General features: G+C 31.8%; 1 protein-coding gene across 13 annotated transcripts in view; it reads left to right on the plus strand.

The window, feature by feature from the left end:
- LOC139529096 (rabphilin-3A-like) overlaps window positions 1–23,711 on the plus strand; it is a 112,036-nt gene that overhangs the window by 58,974 nt on the left and 29,351 nt on the right. For all 13 annotated transcript variants that reach the window (XM_071325367.1, XM_071325360.1, XM_071325365.1 and 10 more), the window contains 4 exons: window positions 8,203–8,358; window positions 20,548–20,627; window positions 21,227–21,301; window positions 22,703–22,812. In XM_071325367.1, coding sequence (XP_071181468.1) covers window positions 8,203–8,358; window positions 20,548–20,627; window positions 21,227–21,301; window positions 22,703–22,812 — 421 coding nt within the window. The remainder of the gene's footprint in view (window positions 1–8,202; window positions 8,359–20,547; window positions 20,628–21,226; window positions 21,302–22,702; window positions 22,813–23,711) is intronic.

The raw sequence follows: 23,711 nt of genomic DNA on the forward strand, positions 1-23,711 counted from the left end.
TGATTTTAACAAAAATTGAATCCTTGGGGTTCTTTGATATGCTGAATTTAAAAATGTACTTAGATTTTTAATTATTGGCCTAGTTTTCAAGTTTGTCCAAATGGGGGTCCAAAATTAAACTTTGTTTGATTTCATCAAAAATTGAATAAATGGGTTCTTTGATATGCCAAATCTAACTGTGTATGTAGATTCTTAATGTTTGGTCCAGTTTTCAAATTGGTCTACATTAAGGTCCAAAGGGTCCAAAATTAAACTAAGTTAAATTTCAACAAAAATTAAATTCTTGCGCTTATTTGATATGCTTTATCTAAACATGTACTTTGATTTTTGATTATGGGCCCAGTTGTCAAGTTGGTCCAAATCAGGATTCCATATCAAGTATTGTGCAATAGCAAGAAATTTTCAATTGCACAGTATTGCACAATAGCAAGAAATATCTAATTGCACAATATTGTGCAATAGCAATTAATTTTCAATTGGAGTTATCTTTCTTTGTATATAATAGTAGTTGATAATATATGTTGGAAATTTGCCAGACATGACTATGATGTCATTTTCTATTTTTATTTGCCAATAACTTTATGTAAATAACTTCATTGGAAATTTGCCAATATAAAATGTTGCTGATGAAGCTTTTTTACCTTATCTTATCTAAAATGTTTTTAGATAATGTATGTTGGACATTTGGCAGACATGACTTTGGTGTCATTTTCTATTTTTATTTGCCAATAACTTTATGTAAATAACTTCATTGGAAATTTGCCAATATAAAATGTTGCTGATGAAGTTTTTTTTTCCTTATCTTATCTAAAATATTTTTAGATGATATATGTTGGAAATTTGCCAGACATGACTATGATGTCATTTTCTATTTTTATTTGCCAATAACTTTATGTAAATAACTTTATTGGAAATTCATTGTTGCTGATGAAGCTTTTTTTCCTTATCTTTTCTAAAATGTTTTTAGATAATGTATGTTGGAAATTTGCCAGACATGACTATCATGTCATTTTCTATTTTTATAATTTTCTGATGTATTTAAATGAGTGTTTATGGTTGCAAAGTCCATTTAAAATTTGAATTGCGATGATGATGATGATGATGATGATGATGATGATGATGATGATGATGATGATGATGATGATGATGATGATGATGATGATGATGATGATGATGATGATGGAGTGGCTTGACATTTGTTATGTGTAAAAAAAAACACCATATAATGTCAAAAATTTGATCACAATCCAAATTCAGAGCTGTATCACGCTTAAATGTTTTGTCCATACCTTCCCCAACTGTTCAGGGATCGACCTCTGCGGTCGAATAAAGCTGTGCCCTGCGGAGCACCTGGTTATGAAATATTCTTTGAAAATTGGAGTTGTCTTTCTTTGTCCAGAATAGTAGTTGAATCAACTTAAATCATTGTTTTATACAATATAAAATGTATATTCACTTTTACTACCAACTAATAAATTAAAACAATCTTTACCATTCAGTGATTACAAGCACTTTTTTTACATTTTAATATTTTATGATGTATTTAAATGAGTAGTTATTGTTGCAAATTACATTAGAAATTTGAATTGAGATCAGTTTTGGAATAAGGCAAAGGGGGATGTGAGAAAAAAAATTGGGGTGGAAGGGGGGGGGGGTCAATTTTTCTCATTTCAGATTTCATAAATAAAAAGAAAATTTCTTCAAACATTTTTTTGAGAAGATTAATATTCAACAGCATAGTGAATTGCTCAAAGGCAAAAATATTTTTAATTGCATTATACCACATTTATTCTGTGTCAGAAACCTATGCTGTGTCAACTATTTAATCACAATCCAAATTTAGAGCTGAATCCAGCTTGAATGTTGTGTCGATACTTGCCCCAACCGTTCACGGTTCAACCTCTGCGGTCGTATAAAGCTGCGCCCTGCGGAGCATCTGGTTTCCCTACATTTCATTGAAAAATGGTCCCTTTTACATATACCTGTTTAAAAGTAATTTTTTGAACCTAAATGGTCAGGGACACCCTATTTTTTTTCGACCAATTTGATTCACTTTTTATACGACCGCAAAATTTGAAAAAATTTTCGTCGTATATTGCTATCACGTTGGCGTCGTCGGCGTCGTCGTCGTCCGAATACTTTTAGTTTTCGCACTCTAACTTTAGTAAAAGTGAATGGAAATCTATGAAATTTAAACACAAGGTTTATGACCATAAAAGGAAGGTTGGTATTGATTTTGGGAGTTTTGGTCCCAACATTTTAGGAATTAGGGGCCAAAAAGGGCCCAAATAAGCATTTTCTTGGTTTTCGCACTATAACTTTAGTTTAAGTGAATAGAAATCTATGAAATTTTGACACAAGGTTTATGACCACAAAAGAACGGTTGGGATTGATTTTGGGAGTTATGGTTTCAACAGTTTAGGAATTAGGGGCCAAAAAAGGGCCCAAATAAGCATTATTCTTGATTTTCGCACAATAACTTTAGTTTAAGTAAATAGAAATCAATGAAATTTAAACACAATGTTAATGATTACAAAAGGAAGGTTGGTATTGATTTTGGGAGTTTAGGTCCCAACAGTTTAGGAATTAGGGGCCAAAAATGGACCCAAATAAGCATTTTTCTTGGTTTTCGCACCATAACGTTAGTATAAGAAAATAGAAATCTATGAAATTTAAACACAAGGTTTATGACCATAAAAGGAAGGTTGGTATTGATTTTGGGAGTTTTGGTCCCAACAGAATAAGGGGCCCAAAGGGTCCAAAATTAAACTTTGTTTGATTTCATCAAAATTGAATAATTGGGGTTCTTTGATATGCCGAATCTAACTGTCATGACTGTGTATGTAGATTCTTAACTTTTGGTCCCGTTTTCAAATTGGTCTACATTAAAGTCCAAAGGGTCCAAAATTAAACTTAGTTTGATTTTGACAAAAAATGAATCAGTTAGGTTCTTTGATATGCTGAATCTAAAAATGTACTTTGATTCTTGATTATTGGCCCAGTTTTCAAGTTGGTCCAAATCGGGGTCCAAAATTAAACTTTGTTTGATTTCATCAAAAATTGAATAAATGGGGTTCTTTGATATACCAAATCTAACTGTGTATGTAGATTCTTCATTTTTGGTCCTGTTTTCAAATTGGTCTACACTAAAGTCCAAAGGGTCCAAAATTAAACGTAGTCTGATTTTAACAAAAATTGAAATCTTGGGGTTCTTCGATATGCTGAATCCAAAAATGTACTTAGATTTTTTATTATGGGCCCAGTTTTCAAGTTGGTCCAAATCAGGATCTAAAATTATTATATTAAGTATTGTGCAATAGCAAGTCTTTTCAATTGCACAGTATTGCGCAATGGCAAGAAATATCTAATTGCACAATATTGTGAAATAGCAAATTTTTTTTTAATTAGAGTTATCTTTCTTTGTCCAGAATAGTAAGCAAGAAATATCTAATTGCAAAATATTGTGCAATAGCAAGATTTTTATTTAATTGGAGTTATCTTTCTTTGTCCAGAATCAACTTAAATCTTTGTTATATACAATATACAATGTATATTCACTTTTTACTACCAACTGATAAATTAAAATAATCTTTACCATTCAGTGATAACAAGCAGTTTTTTTACATCTTATTTCCTTATCTTATCTAAAATGTTTTTAGATAATGTATGTTGGACATTTGCCAGACATGACTATGATGTCATTTTCTATTTTTATTTGCCAATAACTTTATGGAAATAACTTCATTGGAAATTTGCCAATATAAAATGTTGCTGATGAAGTTTTTTTTATTGTTTTATACAATAAACAATGTATATTCACTTTTACTACCAACCAATCTTTACCATTCAGTGATAACAAGCACTTTATTTTACATTTTAATATTTTATGATGTATTTAAAAGAGTAGTTATTGTTGCAAACTCCATTAGAAATTTGAATTGATATCAGTTTTGGAAAAAGGGAAACGGGGATGTGAAAAAGGGGGGGGGGGGTAAATTTTTCTCATTTCAGATTTCATAAATAAAAAGAAAATTTCTTCAAACATTTTTTTGAGAGGATTAATATTTAACAGCATAGTGAATTGCTAAAAGGCAAAAACAAACTTTTAAGTTCATTAGACCACATTCATTCTGTGTCGGAAACCTATGCTGTGTCAACTATTTAATTTTAGATTTAAAAAGTTTGAAGAAGAAATCTTTAATTGTAAAATTTGTAAAATCTTGACATTTGTTTTGTGTAAAAAAAAAACATGTAATGTCAAAAATTTGATCACAATCCAAATTCAGAGCTGTATCACGCTAGAATGTTTTGTCCATACTTGCCCCAACTGTTCAGGGTTCGACCTCTGCGGTCGTATAAAGCTGCGCCCTGCGGAGCACCTGGTTATAAAGATTAAAATAATTTAAAAAAAAAGGCACTTCTGACAGAAACTTTATATAGGCCCAAGGCACCTCAACCTCATTTTATGGTTCATGTCAGTGATGAAGGTTAAAGTTACATGATAAGGTTTGTTTCTCACATACTGTATGGCCTTATTTTCATGGTAATTCTAAAAATTCCATTGTGGTCAGATTTTAAGTTTGTTCGAAATATAGCATTGTCATAACGTTTACAATTTGGTTAGGGACCCCATTTCTTCTGGCTTGATGGGACGTCGTGTTGCTAATGTTATTTCAAACCCGGTATTAAGTCCAATTCGGTAGGTCATATTAGGGAAAAGGGTAAAGGATTGTAGGTACGACATGAGAAACATTTCCGTTATCATCAGTGAAACGGATATTCCAAAACGATCAACCAACTCGTTATGGGATCCGTACTGTGTGTTGTTTCAATCCCGTTTGAAACATTCTGACCTTGATTTATGTGCCAGACTAAGTATTCAACTTTATACTCTAATACCATAGTTGAAGGATGAAAGTGTGTTTAACATTATCAAACTGGTGATACTATGATAAAAATGCCAGCAAAACTGAAGTATACTATGAAGGTTTGGCTGAGCGTCAAAATCGATGAAATGTAAACTTTTATTGTAAAGCCTTGGAAAGTGTTCGTTCGTTCAACCACTCGGGCAGAATGAACCACTATGGGAGTATACATTAAAAATGATAGAATTTTTTCGTACTTTGCTAAAACGTGTTTATATTGTGATATCTAAAAATATAAAAATTATAGGTCACCGGGCATTTTCTCAAGCTACAGGTTGTAATAAAATGACACATTTCGTATGGATTTTACAGGAAGAAACAGCATTATATGATTAGAAGCTAAACTAAATGATATTATTGTAAAATAAAACACGAGAAAATCCTTTGAGAATATCAAAAGAAAATATCGGGCCATCGTACGTTTTTCCCGGCTAAAATGTAAAATAGCAAAATTTCATGTAGATTCCTTCAGAAAATACTGTTGTTTTTAATTTTCTATTCTGTTCACATGATACAAGGATTTATATCTTGAGCATGTTTAGATAATACTATTATATATGATAGTCTCATTGATATGGACATAATTATAAATTAATTGTTAACAAAACTTTGAATTGAAAAAAAAACTAAGGCGTTTCTACCTCAGGAATAGATTTGGCAAAAGCTGTATTTGGCAAAACTTTGAGGTATTTTTGGTCCTCAATGCTCTTCAACTTCGTTCTTTATTTGGCTTTTTTAACATTTTTTGATTCGAGCGTTACTGATGAGTCTTTTGTAGACGAAACGCGCGTCTGGCGTAAGTGTAAAATTTTAATCCTGGTATCTATGATGAGTTTATTTGTATCTCTCAATACATAAGTTTGCTCATCACGTTCCTGTCATTGGAATAAAATATCTGTATTGTTATCTTATCTTCCTTCATAGAGCATAAAAATAATTTTAAAAATGTTTCTGTTATAAGTTTTGTTAGTAGGGTATGTTATGAAGACAACAACAAATCAACATATAGAACTGAAAGAAAGAGCAAAATACAAAAGAAATATATAATTATATTAACTGCCACACTCACAACTATTGCAGTGAAGATGATGACGACATATTTTTTTTTCATGAACTAAAATATCATTTATTATTGATGTGAGGTCTTCGCAGCATTAGAACCTAAACGGAAAAATATGAAAATAAAGTGAAAAAAATCACCAAAGGTCGCTGTCACATTAACAACAGATAATTTCTAGTATCCACAAACATAATTTAAGATTAGATGACAATGAAAAGCCTGGATAGATAAAGACAACAGTAGTATACCGCTGTTCAAAAGTCATAAATCGACTGAGAGAAAACAAATCCGGTTACAAACTGAAACCGAGGGAAACACAACTATAAAGAAAAACAATAAAACAACAGAAACACTGAAGTGCAATAAAATAACAAACGACAATACAACTTACATATAAATGAACTATTAGATAACAACTGCCACTGAATAAATTCAACCACAATTTTCATTTCCCATAATTGTATAGATATTTTAGAATGAAATAACTTAATTTTAACCATATTTATTCTTAATGTACATGTATTATCTATAGGTTGATATGCTAATGTCAAACCAATGCTTAATAGATTATCAACTTAAAAAGTACTCTTTTTTTTTCTTCTAAATGCCTTAAAATATGATGTGGCCCATACCCATATGTTGACTATTTTATTATTTATTATGTCTGTTTAATAGTTCACACATCATTGTAAATATAACGGAGTTTGGTGAGACTGTCAACAAAGTGTGAGTTTTAGCGCTTTAAAACCATGTTTAAACCACCATTTTCTATATTTGAAAATGCCTGTACCAAGTTAGGAATATGACAGTTCTTGTCCATTCGTTTTTGATGTATTTTGTCATTTGATTTTGCCATGTGATTATGGACTTTCCGATTGGATTCTCCTCTGAGTTCAGTATTTTTGTGATTTTACTTTCTACATTGAAATTTTAGTGCAAAATCATGGCCAATTAAATTTGAAATAAAAGTGGTTCAAATGCAATTTGCATTTCTGTTTCTATTAAGCAACTTTACATTTAGCTGAAGCAAAAATAAATATCAAAACTGCTTTGTTTTGTAAAAGGTTGCCTACTTTTACAAAAGGTAATTTATGCTGATTGGTAGATTTTTGTTGTGACACCTACGCAGTAATTTCATCCTTGATACTAATAGCTATAACTAATGTATTGTTGATGAGTATTGCCAGTTTTCCTGCCGGAGGTCGGTGGTTCCTTTGGCACTTCGTGGGCCTTAACCAATAAAAACTGATCGCCGCTAAGTACTTTAGTAGCCAAAAGTGCTGACCCGAAAATTGCGTCAAACACTAACAATTCATGAACCATCTTTATATAACAATGCATGTATAAGTAACTATCCGGGAAGTGTATAATTGTGTTATTGCGTTTTGCTATAATTTCCATATAAAAAAGTATTGTAAGTAAATATAATTGCGAAAGTCTCAATTTATTTACCTGAATAAGGTAGTTTAATAGTATTAAGTACCTGGACCAGGCATAGAGATTCAAGGGATTTCATTGAGTTGCCAATCTCTGTGTATATATGTCTCTGTCACACCTATATATTTTGTTATATTTTTAATAAAAAATCATGGTTTATATCAATATCACCACAGCCAAACATTGATACTTTATGTTATCATTACAAAAATTTTGTATATCTACTAAAGTTTTTTTTACTCCAGTCTGTATCATCTACCTAGTATCGCATACCCAGTATGCATACCCATCATCACACCACTTTTGGAACATCTCGCGATTGTTTTCGGATAGTCGCTTGAAATTTATGCAATTTGTACTATTTATTACCGCATCTCTGTCAAATAAAAGACCAAAGATTATATATTTAAATCTTTTTCCGAGACGCTAGGTCTCCAATGTTACGTCTTCCGACTTAGGGACTGGTATCGGTTTCTCGTGGTGATACAGCATACGATTCAGATTTTGAAATTTATAATTATACATTTATAAATCAAATTTGAGATTTTGGGTCAATAGTTGCAACTGAAGATAACAAGGGGACACAGAAAAGACAAAAAGACAAACAAAAAAAATACGAAAATAAGTCCATTAATTAACTTTAAACATTTTCCTTTCCCACACTTTTCTTGAAATGAATAGTAGTTCAATTATGATATTTATAGAAAACGAATCAACATAGTGCAAAGTTACAACTGTTACACTTTTTTTCATTTCATTTCTATTTTGATTTATTTCCAGATTTTAACAGAAAAAACTCACATACGAACCCGCCTCGAGATTTTCAATTACCTCTGAAGAAGAAAAATGTAGAAGATCGAGACATTGACATGGCATTTAACAAGTACAGTCATGATGATATAGACAATCCACCATCATCACCTGAAAGTGATACTAGTAAGATTTACTAATGGTCACCAATTATTAGGTCCCCGCCTTTAGGCGTGTCGCTCTATAGTGATCAGTCTGTCCGTCCGTTTGTCCGTCCGAAGTTTACGAAATAAAATGCAAAAAAGAAGACTAAGTCCTTAAAAATAATGTTTAATTCATTCATTAATGTAAGAAATACATCATTAATAATTAGGGCCCCACCTTTAGGCGGGTCGCCCTATAGTGATCAGTGCGTCCGTCCGTCCGTCCGTCCGTAACACTTTAACTTTGTGTCCGCTCCATATCTAGAGAACCGTTAATATTTCATACTTTATACTTTACATGTTTATTAACCACCACCAGAGGGCGTGTCATGATGTATGTACAACTTACTAGGTCAAAGGTCAAGGTAAACAAACTTTGGTTTCAGTTGACAACCCTGTGTCCTGTGGTGAAGATCGTGTCCGCTCTATATCTTGAGAACCATTATGATTTCAAAGTTTATACTTGACATGTATATGAACCAACACCAGAGGGAGTGTCATAATTTATGAACGACTGCCTAGGGCAAAGTTCAAGGTCAAAAACTTTGGTTTCAGTTGACAACCCCATGTCCTATGGTAAAGATTGTGTCCGCTCTATATCTTGAGAACCGTTATCATTTTAAAGTTTATACCTAAAATGTATATAAACCAAAATCAGAGGGTATGTCATAATTTATGTACAACTTCCTAGGTCAAAGGTCAAGGTCAAAAACTTTGGTTTCAGTTGACAACCCAATGTCCTATGGTAAAGATCGTGTCCGCTCTATATCTTGAGAACCGTTATCATTTCAAAGTTTATACTTGACATGTATATAAACCAACACCAAAGGGTGTGGCATAATTTATGTGCAACTTCCTAGGTCAAAGGTCAAGGTCAAACACTTTGGTTCAATCTCAATGATATCTAGTTTTACTCTGCAGTAAACTTAGTTTACTTATGTTGCCGTAGACCGATTGTATCTTTATTTATCACTTGAACATTAGTGCTCCATTATACATGAAACTTTACTCAGTGTTAGTTATAAAATTATCAAACATGATTGGATATTTGGCCACAAAAAAGCGAACAATTTAAAGTTGACCGACATAAAGTACTGTGAATTCTACACTGTAAACTTAATAATATCTATCAATTTGCAAGGGATCAGTAAATATGCAGGTATGGTAACACAAGAAAGGGTATTAGCTTTCTCGTTTTTATCAGGTTTTCAGCTTTGTTGTTTAAGTCTCCTCGCATGAAATTGTACACATAACCCATGAAAAAAGTTAAAACAAAAGTGCATTCGGTATTTTCAAATATATAGATTATAAACCATTATTGACAATTGGGCAACTGCATATATTAGAGGCAATGTTTGTTGTCAGTATACGAAGAAGTTGACATTTTCTGATTGCAGATTTCCCCATTTTTTGCCATTTTATATGGAACGCCATGACTGCCTTATGTTAATGATCAGCATTATATGCAGTGCTCACACCATTATATTAAGTGCTCACAACATTATATTAAGTGCTCACAACATTATATTAAGTGCTCACAACATTATATTGAGTGCTCACACCATTATATGCAGTGCTCACACCATTATATTAAGTGCTCACAACATTATATTAAGTGCTCACAACATTATATGCAGTGCTCACACCAATATATTCAGTGCTCACACCATTATATTAAGGGCTCACAACATTATATTAAGTGCTCACACCATTATATGAAGTGCTCACAACATTATACGTTTTTTGTTGTATGATGAGATTGTTGTATGATGAGATTGATGTATGATGAGATCATTCGGTAAACATCGTTTTTAGCGGAAATTACCGAATCCATAATTTGTAAATTACGGTAATGCCCAGCAAACAAATTTAAACAGTTATTAAAGTCATGTGATCATAAGGCAGTATACAATATTTAAAACTGATTGAAATAAGTAAGGAAAAGATGAAACTAAGAAGTGAATGATTAAAGTAGTTCTGTTCGTCGTAAGAAATACGAATGGCAAAATGTAAGTGAAATAATAAAAAGCTTATTTAATGAAATATCGAAGGGAAATTTGTATGACATATTCCTGGAGTTCATTTCCTACTGAAGAACTTTAACAAGGTGCCACTTTATAGTCCGTACTCAGTTTTAAAAAAGCTTAATTACCTTTTAAATAAAACAGTCAGCTTTCTATAACACATAAGCGTCATATTACGCTAGCTTATATATGTCATGATTGAGTCATCTAACAGATATGGAAAATGCAGTTTAAAGCATTTCATTGTAGGTGTTTAACATAACTTTAGGCAGCAACCATTTAATTTTTTTTTTTTGGGGGGGGGGGCTATTGATTCGAGTCGAAAATATTTTTTTTAATTCAATTTTAGCATTACATATATTGGCAGCTAGGGGTGAATCAACCAACTTTTTTTTCTCAGAATCAAAAACAAATTATTTTTTCTCCAAAAACTGGAAACACACTTTTTTTTTTAAAAATCAATAAATTTTACCCTTTCAAGACCCAGTTTAACATTATTTTCATTTAAAGTTATCATCTCTTATGGAAACTGAGTTTGTGGGGATGAAAAACGTTTACTACGTTTGTTCGTCATTTTGCACGGTTAAATATAAAAAAAGTGGTATGCTTGATAATGAAACAACTTTCCACAAGAGACAAAATGACATCACAGAAATTAACAACTAAACGGCCACAGTACGGCCTTCAACAATGAGCAAAGCCCATACTGCATAGTCATGCAGCTATAGAAGGCCCCGAAATGATAAACGTAAAACATTCCTAATTTATGTACAAACAAACGATCGAAAAACTAACATGTATATAACACATTAACAAACGACAACCACTGAAATAAAGGCACCTCCTGACTTGGGACAGCCACATATACAGAATGTGCGGCGGGTTTTAACATGTTAGCGGGATACCAACCCTCCCTCTAACCTGGGACAGTGGCGTAACAGAACAACATAAGAACGAACTATGAAAATCAGTTGTAAAAGGCTTAACTCATCAGATGGGTACAAATATAAATCCATCTACCAGAAAATAGAGTAGACGTGGGCGGGTACTTCTATATCCCAACAACAAAAAGACACTATAAGTACTGATCTGAGAGTACTCGCAATTACTGACAGCTAGTTCAAAGCCACTAACAACTAATAAAAAAAAACATGCATCTAAGTTTTGCATTTAAGTAAAGATTGAAACAAACTGTGAGTAAAATAGAATGATTTACTATTATTGGATAGTAACGATTGTCCATGAAAAAGGAGTCATTTTCAATGCTCTTCAACTTTGTAATTGTTTGGATGTATAAATATTTTGATATGAGCGTCACTGATGAGTCTTATGTAGACGAAACAAGCATTTGGCGTACTAAATTATAATCCTGGTACCTTTGATAACTACTTGACCTAAATTAATTCTGGTTAAGGTACATTAAGATACAAAATATAATCAACTACAAGTCAAAGAAGAATAATATCTTTTAGATCGCACTTCTTTGATAACAATGGACCTCGAAAAAAGATTCAAATTTGTGTTTAGGTCCAGATGATAGCAACAACACAAAAAGAGGAATGCTATTTGTTGCTGAGCACTTCTTTGATTTTATTTAAAGTCCACACAATTTATTTTGTAACGGAAGCACAAAAAAAAAGATACTCATTATTATGTCAATATATAATTGTAATATAATTATATTAATGGAGAACTTCTAGTATTGTTTTACTGTGAATTCTTCTCGTTGTTGTGATTGGCGTTCTAATTCTTCTCACATACAAGCTTGTCTATAGTCTGAGGATTTCTGTTATTTTTGCTACCAATTTTTTTCCATATCCCATGTTAGGATCAATCTAAAAGGTTGAAAATTTCATATCTGAATATTTTTTTCGTTATCTGGAAAGTTATACTTTTGACGGCGGATCTTGATTGTTTCTGTGGGGCTTCTTTCTCATGGATAGGGATCACTCACGGGGGGAAAAATGGAAAATTGTCGAAACTAATTTGACTTTTATGTATAGCATAAAATCGAGAATGGAAATGGGGAATGTATCAAAGAGACAACAACCCGACTCCATAGAAAAAACAACGGCAGAAGGTCACCAACAGTTCTTCAATGTAACGAGAAATTCCCGAACCCGGAGGCGTCCTTCAGCTGGCCCATAAACGAATATATATTAGTTCAGTGATAATGAACGCCATACTAATTTCCAAATTGTACACAAGAAACTAAAATTAAAATAATATAGGAAAAACAAAGACCAGAGGCTCCTGACTTGGGACAGGCGCAAAAATGCGGCGTAGTCCGAATTATATTCTTAAAAGAATTTAAATTCACAAACTAGTTATTTTGCACCAAACATTAATAACTGTTTAAATTTGTTTGCTGGGCATTACCGTAATTTACAAACTATGGATTCGGTAATTTCCGCTAAAAAACGATGTTTACCGAATGATCTCATCATACATCAATCTCATCATACAACAAAAAACGTATAATGTTGTGAGCACTTCATATAATGTTGTGAGCACTTCATATAATGTGATCACTTCATATAATGTTGTGATCACTTCATATAATGTTGTGACCACTGCATATAATGTTTTGACCACTTCATATAATGCTTTGACCACTGCATATAATGTTGGGAGCACTTAATATAATGTTGTGAGCACATAATATAATGTTGTGAGCACTTAATATAATGTTGTGAGCACTTAATATAATGATGTGAGCACTGCATATAATGTTGTGAGCACTTAATATAATGATGTGAGCACTGCATATAATGGTGTGAGCACTTAATATAATGTTGTGAGCCCTTAATATAATGTTGTGAGCACTGCATATAATGTTGTGAGCACTTAATATAATGTTGTGAGCACTGCATATAATGTTGTGAGCACTTAATATAATGTTGTGAGCACTTCATATAATGTTGTGAGCACTTAATATAATGGTGTGAGCACTGCATATAATGCTGATCATTAACATAAGGCAGTCATGGCGTTCCATAATTTTAATTTGTTTTCCTAAATATGTTTTAATCATCGATTTGAGAGTTTCCATTCTACATAAAGCACTGTATAAGTTTTCTGATGAACACAAGAACTTTGAAATTTTTAAAAGAGTAAAACATTAAAATATTGAAAGAATTAACCAAACCCCAGCATTTCAACTTTAGACTGTAAATTTCAACCACTTAACACCTTTAATCGTTAACATACAACAGATGTATATTTAATCGTTTGGCTCGTTTTATATCATATATGTCGAGTAAGAGAAACATTTAGGATGAACAAATTGTCTATACCTTCTCAAATTGTCTGTTTTCTTATTTGAATTACAACAAAATATGTTGACTCGTAAACATTTGGCTTTTTGCATGTAACAATGTATTACAGTATGATCCCTAAATCTGTTTTTTTATTAACAAAATAGTATGGTAACATAAAATGCTATTCCTACACCTTGCAAGTTTTACCAGAAACACACAATTGTTTGTCGTTTTAATCCGTCTGAACTCACTAAAATACTCGTGTAAACCCAAAAACTAACTAATTAAAACTAACTAATTTCTTTCGTGAAAATATATAATTGTCTTTTAAGGGCCTAGAAATGAATTTTATTTAAAATACAATCCTAATTAAAAGGAACACATGACCCCTTACCAATGCAAGTTTGATATAAACTGTATTACTAGTATTTCGACTGAGAATGGCTTGACATCATCAAACTAACATAAATATTAATTGTATTCCAATTTCTGTTATTTTTATTAAATATTTATACTTAAAGCATCTAGGAGATAAGATTATTCAAAACGGCAGTTGAAGTAAGGGCAGAATTTAAAACAACAGAAGATATTATATTTCCAAATATTCAATTTATCCCAAATTTTGACTTCTTCACTTTTTTGAGATCTAAATGTATTTATTTACATAGACATTGATGGCCTTGCTGAATCAGTAATGTATTGGAGATATAAAAAAAAACACATCCTGCAGTGTAAATCTCTACAACATTGAAAATATTTTATCCTCCTAAATAAGTTGGTTGATTTATACACACATGTAAATGTTTTGAGTCGTTGAAATATTTTATTCCATTACTATATAATCCTTGAAGAGTTGATAAAAGTTCTTTATTTATGAATAAGCCAAACAAATCTATGTGAACATAAGTATTCAATTGCTTTAAAGAAAAATACGTAGATAATCATGAAAAACGAATATCAGAATAGAATTTGACAATCTGATTTAAATCAAAAATATTAGTCAGCTTTGATTAGTCACATTTTTATCATCTTTGTTCAAATTTTTAAAATAAAGGGCGAATTTCGTTTTTTTTTCATTTGATTTCAATTTTTAAAGAAAGATGATCTCTAAGATATGAAAGTCATACAACACATTGTGGAATTTCCAATAACCAAATGGTTGTGGAGTTAACAAAACAATTTTGATATTAGATGAATATTTATGATATTATTTTTTTTATCAGAAAATTCTACAAATCCGAACTTAAACGATTGTTATTTTATTTCTCTTTATTTCTTACAAATATATCTGTAGCCAAAAAGTTTCCAAAAAACTTTTACAAATGTAGGGGTTATATTTTCCATTTTACAATGACTATGAATGTCATATTATAAATTCCTTGTCCTGGTAAAGCCAATAGATTTCGATGTAAAAAAAAATATATTTTGATTGTAATGGTTCAATTTTGTCAAAATAAGTTAAGAAACATTGATGATGAATTATTCATTGCTAAATCTATATAATATGAAATTAAACAGACAGAAAAATCGATATGCACGAGTCTGATATCTATTAATATCTATATTTATGTTTATATCGCTTATATGGCAGTCTGAGGTCTTAGAGCTCAATTCTACATTTAATTGGATGGCGTCTAGACTAAAATACACACGAAACGAAGCTACATATTATCGAGCCCAAGCCCGGTATTTTTTTTTCCATTAAAGACTGTTTATGATTTGGATAAATTTTTTACATTGTCGAAGTTAATGGGTATTCAGTCAAATCGGTGAACATGAACTTGAAAGTCATATTTAGTCAAATTAATTATACAAAACAAATCAAAATCAAATTAAAAATACAAAACAATTATGCAATGTTTTTTTTAATTTTTTTGCTATTTTTTATCATAAAATTTGTGTACATGTCCTTTTTTCTGAAGAAAATGTGTCCAAATTTATAAAAAAATTACTTTTGTATAATGATTGACGTGTTTATCGTTTGCAGTTACCTTAGCGTGATCTTTCTCGTAAAGATCCGGTGATTGCAATATGCAGTGAGTAGGGGAATACCCATTTGGAGAGAGTTAACAAATGTTAACACCGCTCAGTCATCGAAATAAACGATATCTTATTGTACATGATATACACGTGCTTACCTAAATATCATTTCTTCTTTCTTGATTGCTTGCAAAGGGGACAATCGATAAACGTCGGCTACAAAACACGACCATTAATTAGCTGTTATATTTCCCAACAAGACTGACCGAGTGAAATATTTTTTTGACAATTATACGAAAGGGATGCGTAAAAAATTATAAAACTAAGTGAATGATATACCGGTGTATATGCATGCATTGGTTAAAGAATATGATTCACATTATTTTTCACCATTCACTCGTTTCATATGACTTAATCATTAATGAAAGTGAAAGAGTGAAATAATAATTCGCTTTAAGCATCCAGTATAGTTCAATTTTGTCAAAATAAGCTTAGAAACATTTCTATTGATTTATTCACTCGCAAGTTGAATAATTTAACCTCATTGAATCTGTATTCACGTAACCTTCAATTTAACCCCTAAACTCATTCCTATACAGGTAAAAACGATGATTAACATATTTTTTATACGACCGCAAAAATTGAAAAAAATTTGATCGTATATTGGTATCACGTTGGTGTCGTCGTCGTCGTCGTCCGTCGTCGTCGTCGTCATCGTCGTCTTCGTCATCGACGTCCGAAGACATTTGGTTTTCGCACTCTAACTTTAGTAAAAGTAAATAGAAATCTATGAAATTTAAACACAAGGTTTATGACCATGAAAGGAAGGTTTTGATTGATTTTGGGAGTTTTGGTCCTAAAGAATTAGGGGCCAAAAGGGTCCAAAATTAAACTTTGTTTGATTTCATTAAAAATTGAACTATTGGGTTTCTTTGATATACCGAATATAACCGTGTATTAAATTCTTAATTTTTGGTCCCGTTTTCAAATTGGTCTACATGAAGGTCCAAAGGGTCCAAAATTAAACTTAGTTTGATTTTAACAAAAATTGATCCTTGGGGTTCTTTAATATGTTGAATCTAAAAATTTACTTAGATTTTTTATTATTGGCCCAGAGTTTTTCAATGAGAAAAACAGACCAAAACACAAAAACTTAACTATAACCACTGAACCAAGAAAATGAGGTCAAGGTCAGATGACACCTGCCAGTTGGACACGTACACCTCACAGTCCTTCCATACACCAAATATACTAGCCCTATTGCTTATACTATCTGAAATATGGACTTGACCACCAAAACTTAACCTTGTTCACTGATCCATGAAATGAAGTCGAGGTCAAGTAAAAACTGTCTGACGGGCATGAAGACCTTGTAAGGTACGCACATACCAAATATAGTTATCCTATTACTTATAATAAGAGAGATTTCAACATTACAAAAATTCTGAACTATTTTTTCAAGTGGTCACTGAACCATGAAAATGAGGTCAAGGACATTGGACATGTGACTGACGGAAACTTCATAACATGAGGCATATATATACAAAGTATGAAGCATCCAGGTCTTTCACCTTCTAAAATATAAACCTTTAAAGAAGTTAGCTAACGCCGCCGCCGGATCACTATCCCTATGTCGAGCTTTCTGCAACATAAGTTGCAGGCTCGACAAAAACTAAGTACATGTTTAGATTCAGCATATCAAAGAACCCCAAACTCATTTTTTGTTAAAATCTACATACACAGTTAGATTTAGCATATTAAAGAACCCCAATTATTCAATTTTTGATGAAATCAAACAAAGTTCAATTTTGGACCCTTTGTGCCCCTTATTCCTAAACTATTGGGACCGCCCAAAATCAATCCCAACCTTCCTAATGTGGTCATAAACCTTGTGTTTAAATTTCACTGATTTCTATTTACTTGTACTAAAGTTATTGTGCGAAAATCAAGAATAATGCTTATTTGGGCCCTTTTTTGGCCCCTAATTCCTAAACTGTTAGAACCAAAACTCCCAAAATCAGTCCCAATTTTCCTTTTGTGGTCATAAACCTTGTGTCAAAATTTCATAGATTTCTATTCACTTAAACTAAAGTTATAGTGCGAAAACCAAGAAAATGCTTATTTGGGCCCTTTTTGGCCCCTAATTCCTAAAATGTTAGGACCAAAACTCCCAAAATCAATCCACACCTTCCTTTTGTGGTCATAAACCTTGTGTCAAAATTTCATTGATTCTTGCGTCGTCGTCGTCCGAATACTTTTAGTTTTCGCACTCTAACTTTAGTAAAAGTGAAGTGAAAAACAAATGGGGGGAGGGGGGGTTCAATTTTTCTCATTTCAGATATCATAGATAAAAAGATAATTTCTTCAAACATATTTTTGAGAGGATTAATATTCAACACTATAGTGAATTGCTCAAAGGCAAAACAAAAATGTTAAGTGCATTAGACCACATTCATTCTGTGTCAGAAACCTATGCTGTGTCAACTATTTAATCACAATCCAAATTTAGAGCTGAATCCAGCTTGAATGTTGTGTCCATACTTGCCCCAACCGTTCAGGGTTCAACCTCTGCGGTCGTATAAAGCTGCGCCCTGCGGAGCATCTGCTTGTGTTTTGGTCTATTTTTCTTAAACTATAAGTAATAGGTCAACTATATTTGTTGTATGGAAGCATTGTTAGCTGTACATGTCTGCCTGGCATAGTTCATCTGGCTTGACCTAATTTTCATGGTTTATTTGTCTTTGTTTAGCTATCTTGGTTAATGTTAAGTTTATGTGACAGTTGTAATAAAGCTTTATAATTAGGACTATCAACATAATATCAATGATTAGTAAAGAAGGCGAGACATTTCAGTGTGTGCACTCTTGTTTGATTATGGGCCCAGTTTTCAAGTTGGTCCAGATCGGGGTCCAAAATTAAGCTTCAACAAAAAATCAATATATGGGGTTCTTCAATATGCTGAATCTAACCATGTATTTAGATTTTTAATATTTAGGACCGGTTACCACATTGGTCCACATTGAGGTCTAAAGAGTCCAAAATTGAACTTTATTTGATTTCATCAAAAACTGAATTCGTGGTTTCTTTGATATGATGAATCTAACCATGTATTTAGATTTTGGATATTGGAATACCACAAGGGATGGTAAGAATTGTCTTTGGGAGTTATGGCTCAAACCGTTAAGGTATAAGGTGCAAAAAGGGGAAAAAAGGGTTTCCAGGTTAATGTACAATTACTTAAGTACAAAACATAATTTAAAAGCAGTGTAAGGTTGGTAATTGAAACTAATTTTAATAGCTCACCTAAACTGCTCTTAAATTATGTATATTGGAAATTTGCCAAAAACTTTGTTATTAATAAATTCCATTGGAAATTTGCCAAAAACTTTAGTTAAATGAACTTCATTGGAAATTTGCCAATATAAAATGTTGCGTTGGAATCATCTTTATTTGTCCAGAATAGTAATCAATTCAACTTAAATCATGACTGTATGACATTTTATATTTTATTATGTATTTAAATGAGTAGTTATTGTTGAAAACTCCATTAGAAATTGGAATTGAGATCATTTTTGGAATAAGGGAAAGGGGGAGCTCTTGTCTATTTATTAGTTGTTGTCACTTATTAAAAATTTTGTTATTAGTTTTTGAAAGCAGATTTATCATTAGAGGCTTTTATGCTTAAGACGGTGAAATGTTAAACAATCTGGGAGTCTGAAACTTTTCTCATATTCTGACTACAAGTCGTGCTTTGAAACCTGAAAAAAATACTACCAAATGTTTTCACTCCCTCAATAGTTACTAAAACTCATCAATGATCAATTGTTGGGGTTTTTCTTGTATGGCTTTGTAACAATTGAAAGAACTTTTTTATTTATCATTTTTGCCTTGAATATGTACTGACATCGTGTTTTCCCAGTAAGTTTATACCATACAGTGAGTTTACAATGTCATTTTCGGTGTCAGATGACAGCTAATTGTACGTTGGTTCCAAAAATTTATGGTTTCTGTACACTTCTGTTTGAAATAATATGTATCAATGCTTTTTCCACATAAATACATATAATAAAATGTTTTACAAGTGAATTTTCGTCAAATTTTTGAACATATTGTAATTTGTACAGGCACTTTTTGTACAAATTACTGTAAAATTACAATTTGTACATAGACAAAATACAAATTGTAATTTGAACAATTTTTTTATACAATTATAATTTGTACAAAATAATAACTTGTACACAAGATATATATATATATAATATCCATGCACGTTTGTGTTCACTTGTGTTGTTGAAATTGGAGATTTTTCAACTTTTTGAGACTGACATTCGTGTCGTTCCGACTAATCTAGTTTTAGGTGAAAATGTATCTGGCTATTGTGTTTTAAGAACTACCGTTGTGGTTTGTGAGCTTCCTAAAGAATAATTGAAAGTGAAACAATGGTAACCCATTTGATTGACTGATTCGATCTAAATAAAAAGACTAACGTACGCACGAAAATCACATACATTATTTCGAATTGATGCTTTTTTTGTGAGTTTTATTTATTTTGATATACATGTGTACTTGGCTAAATTTGATAAGATATATGATTGTTTAAGCCCTATTTAATCACGGGTAATCATAACGCTGTCACATGTTTTATATATCGATATAGTTCCTCAAATTAACAAGAAAAGTATCCTTGTCACTTTTGGTCGTCCTGTATTGTTTTACTTTAACTAATAATTGATTAGGTCTTTCCTAAAAGAGGATGTAAATAACATAAAGGCTGCCCATTTTGATGACTTATAAACATTTAGATACAGAAGGAAAAAAAAATGAAAATAAAAACAAATGTGTAACGTTAAATTTCAACATAGAAACTATACTTTCATAAATTCATACTGGTAAATAATTTACTTTTAGTTTCCCTTGGTGCTTTAGAAATATCTCTGCTGTATGATTCTAATGACAATGCACTGCATTGTACAGTTGTTCGTGCTAGGGTAAGTATTTATTGAGTATGCCACACTATTTGTACATTTGACAGTTGTATACGGGCACAGTCATTATACAATAATAAAAAAACACACCTCTTCTCTGATGATATAAGAGAAAACAGCAATGGAATATCTCAAAGTAATGTACATAAGACAAGTGAATCAAGCCTTTAGTTTTCCTGTGTGAATGGTTTTACACTTGATATTTTGGGGCCCTTTATAGCTTGCTGTTCGGTGTGAGCCAAGGCTCCGTGTTGAAGACCGTAATTTGACATATAATGGTTTACTTTTACAAATTAGAAAACTTTGATGGAAAGATGTCTCATTGGCACTCCTACCACATATTCTTTTATCTACAAATCCACACTATTTGTGAATAATTGGAAACAGTTTGTCAGTTAACTGAAATACTACAATTAATATTTACATTAGAAGCAAATGTATTATGCATGTTACTTTTCGGTAACATTTATTGTTAAGGCAGGAATGGAACAAATATTAAATCACATGTCAAGAAGTATTTATTGTTCCCTGATAGAAATTTTTAAATTGGAAGAAGAAATTTAAAAATTTGATCAATAATTGTATTCGCTTTAATGTTTCAGGCATTAAAGGCCATGGACTCAAACGGACTCTCAGATCCATATGTAAAACTGCATTTACTGCCTGGTGCAAGTAAGGTAATACACAAAGATGCACAATTGAAGGCTTTTGAAATATAATAAAAATACTATAAGGGCCATTGGCTACGAATTGGACAAAAAATGAAATATACTTTTTTTTGTTCTTAACATTTATAAAAGAAAATTGACGAATAGATATACGGCTATTAGCAATCATTTTGGTGCCATTTCGCCAAAATAAGCTGTAACTCCAAACCATCACCATTGATTTGCAAGTCAATAGTTCGGCTAATTTGGATCCGTATCCATATGAAGCTTTAAATGACCTTCAAAGGAGATGGCTGTGCATATACCCATTCATTAAAAGAAAAGAATTTCTACATTGAAAAGTGAAACAAAGATCCATTAGAACAATTTTTCGCTGACAAATTCGGCCCACATCTGAATTTTAAGATGATCTTAAAATGCGCGTGAAATGATGATACGTTATTGCAAACCCATGCATTATTAATTGTTCCTTTTTTTAACTTTTAATAATTTGAATATTCGTTTGTAAACAAAACAAAATATCTATGAACATTATATATCTACCAAAAAGAGGAGCGGTTTGTACAAAAGCTGTATTTACAATGTGCAACCTATAATTTCATACATCTGTTTATCATTCAAACAACAAACCTTCAGCAATGATTTGAATTATTGGTTCTATACCTTATTATACAATTTATTGTCATTATTGAATAAATAGTATTCATTTAATCACTCTGTATCTACACAACATAAAATCATTCTGTGAATTATATCTCAAAGATGAACGATTAAGGACTAAAAGGATTCATTGCTTTGCAAAGAAAAGACAAATTAAAATATTTATAAAATGCAAGCAGGGTCCATTTATAAAAAAATCAATGTTATAATTATCTGCTAAAGTAAATAACTTAAGTTAATATAAGTTATAACTTCAATGAATTGCTGCATATTAAAAACAATAACTCTAACTAACCTGGTAATTTTCTACATTAAAAATGTTTATTTCCTATTATAATGCTGTTTAAAAGTGTAATTCATATGTAAATGAATTTGAACATAGGATGTTTTTCTCATTAAGAATGGTGACAGAGGCTAAGTTTTCAATTTGACCATCTTCGCTCTTGTCTTTTTGGAGTAAATCTTTAAAACAATATACAATCGTTAAGGTGTCGGAATTTAGCTAAAGTTTGCATTTTTTATTTACGTAAGACTATTCGCATATCTTAAAAGTGTGTAACTGTTCCCGACCATAGGAGTATTTGGACCATACGCATATGGGCATGACCATATACTCATATGGATATTAACGAGCCAGACCATATGAGTATTTAGAAGATAAGGTATTTAATGAAAATAATCTTATGTCCTTAAAATTATACAAAATCGGTTCCTAGTATGAACTTAAATTGATAACACTTATTTCTATAGGCAAACAAACTGAGAACCAAAACAATACACAAGACATTGAATCCTGAATGGAATGAAACACTGACATATTATGGTATTACTTCAGATGACATGATCAAAAAGACACTTCGGTAAGCATTGTTGTTATTGATACAGAAACCTATACACAGACAAAATTTACTTTCATAATATTTTATGGAAAATTTGTAGAGTAAAACTCATGTTGTTCAGGGAAATTACTTGTATTTTGAAGCAAACATGTAAGCTATGATAAATAAAAAACTCAAATTTTAGTATCAGAACCTTTGGTTGGTATAAGTCACCATTTACTTAAACAAACTGCATTGTTCAAGAAAATCTAATTTTAAATCAGAGATTTTTGTTGAGCCTGTGACTGAAGTTCCAGAAAGCTGGACATAGGGATAGTGATCCGGCGGCTTTACCTATCTTCTTAAAAGCTTTATATTTTAGAAGGTAGGAGACCTTGATGCTTCATACTTAGTATAACGTTGCCTTATAATACGAAGTTTCCGTCTGTCACATGTCCATCGTCCTTGACCTCATTTTCATGGTTGAGTGACTACTTGAAAAAAAGGTTTAGATTTTTTATAATGTTAATTTCTCTCTTATAATGAGTAACATGATAACTATATTTAGTATGTGCGTATCCCGCAAGGTCCTCATGTCCACCAGACAGTTTTCATTTGACCTTAACCTCATTTCATGGATCAGTGAACAAGGTTAAGTTTTGGTGGTCAAGTCCATATCTCAGATAATTTGAGTGATGGGTCTAGTATATTTGGTGTATGGAAGGATTGTTAATGTGAACGTGTCCAACAGGCAGGTGATCTGACCTTGACCTCATTTTCATGGTTCAGTAGTTATAGTTAAGTTTTTGTGTTTTGGTCTGTTTTATACGCCCATTTGCTGGACGTATCATGGTATACCGTTGTCCTTCAATCTGTCCGTCCATCTGTCGTCAACATGTCGGACATTTACGCAAAAACTCTTTACCCAATTTGCATAAAAC

Source organism: Mytilus edulis, chromosome 6, assembly GCF_963676685.1.
Source record: "Mytilus edulis chromosome 6, xbMytEdul2.2, whole genome shotgun sequence".
Classification (NCBI taxonomy): Eukaryota; Metazoa; Mollusca; class Bivalvia; order Mytilida; family Mytilidae; genus Mytilus; species Mytilus edulis.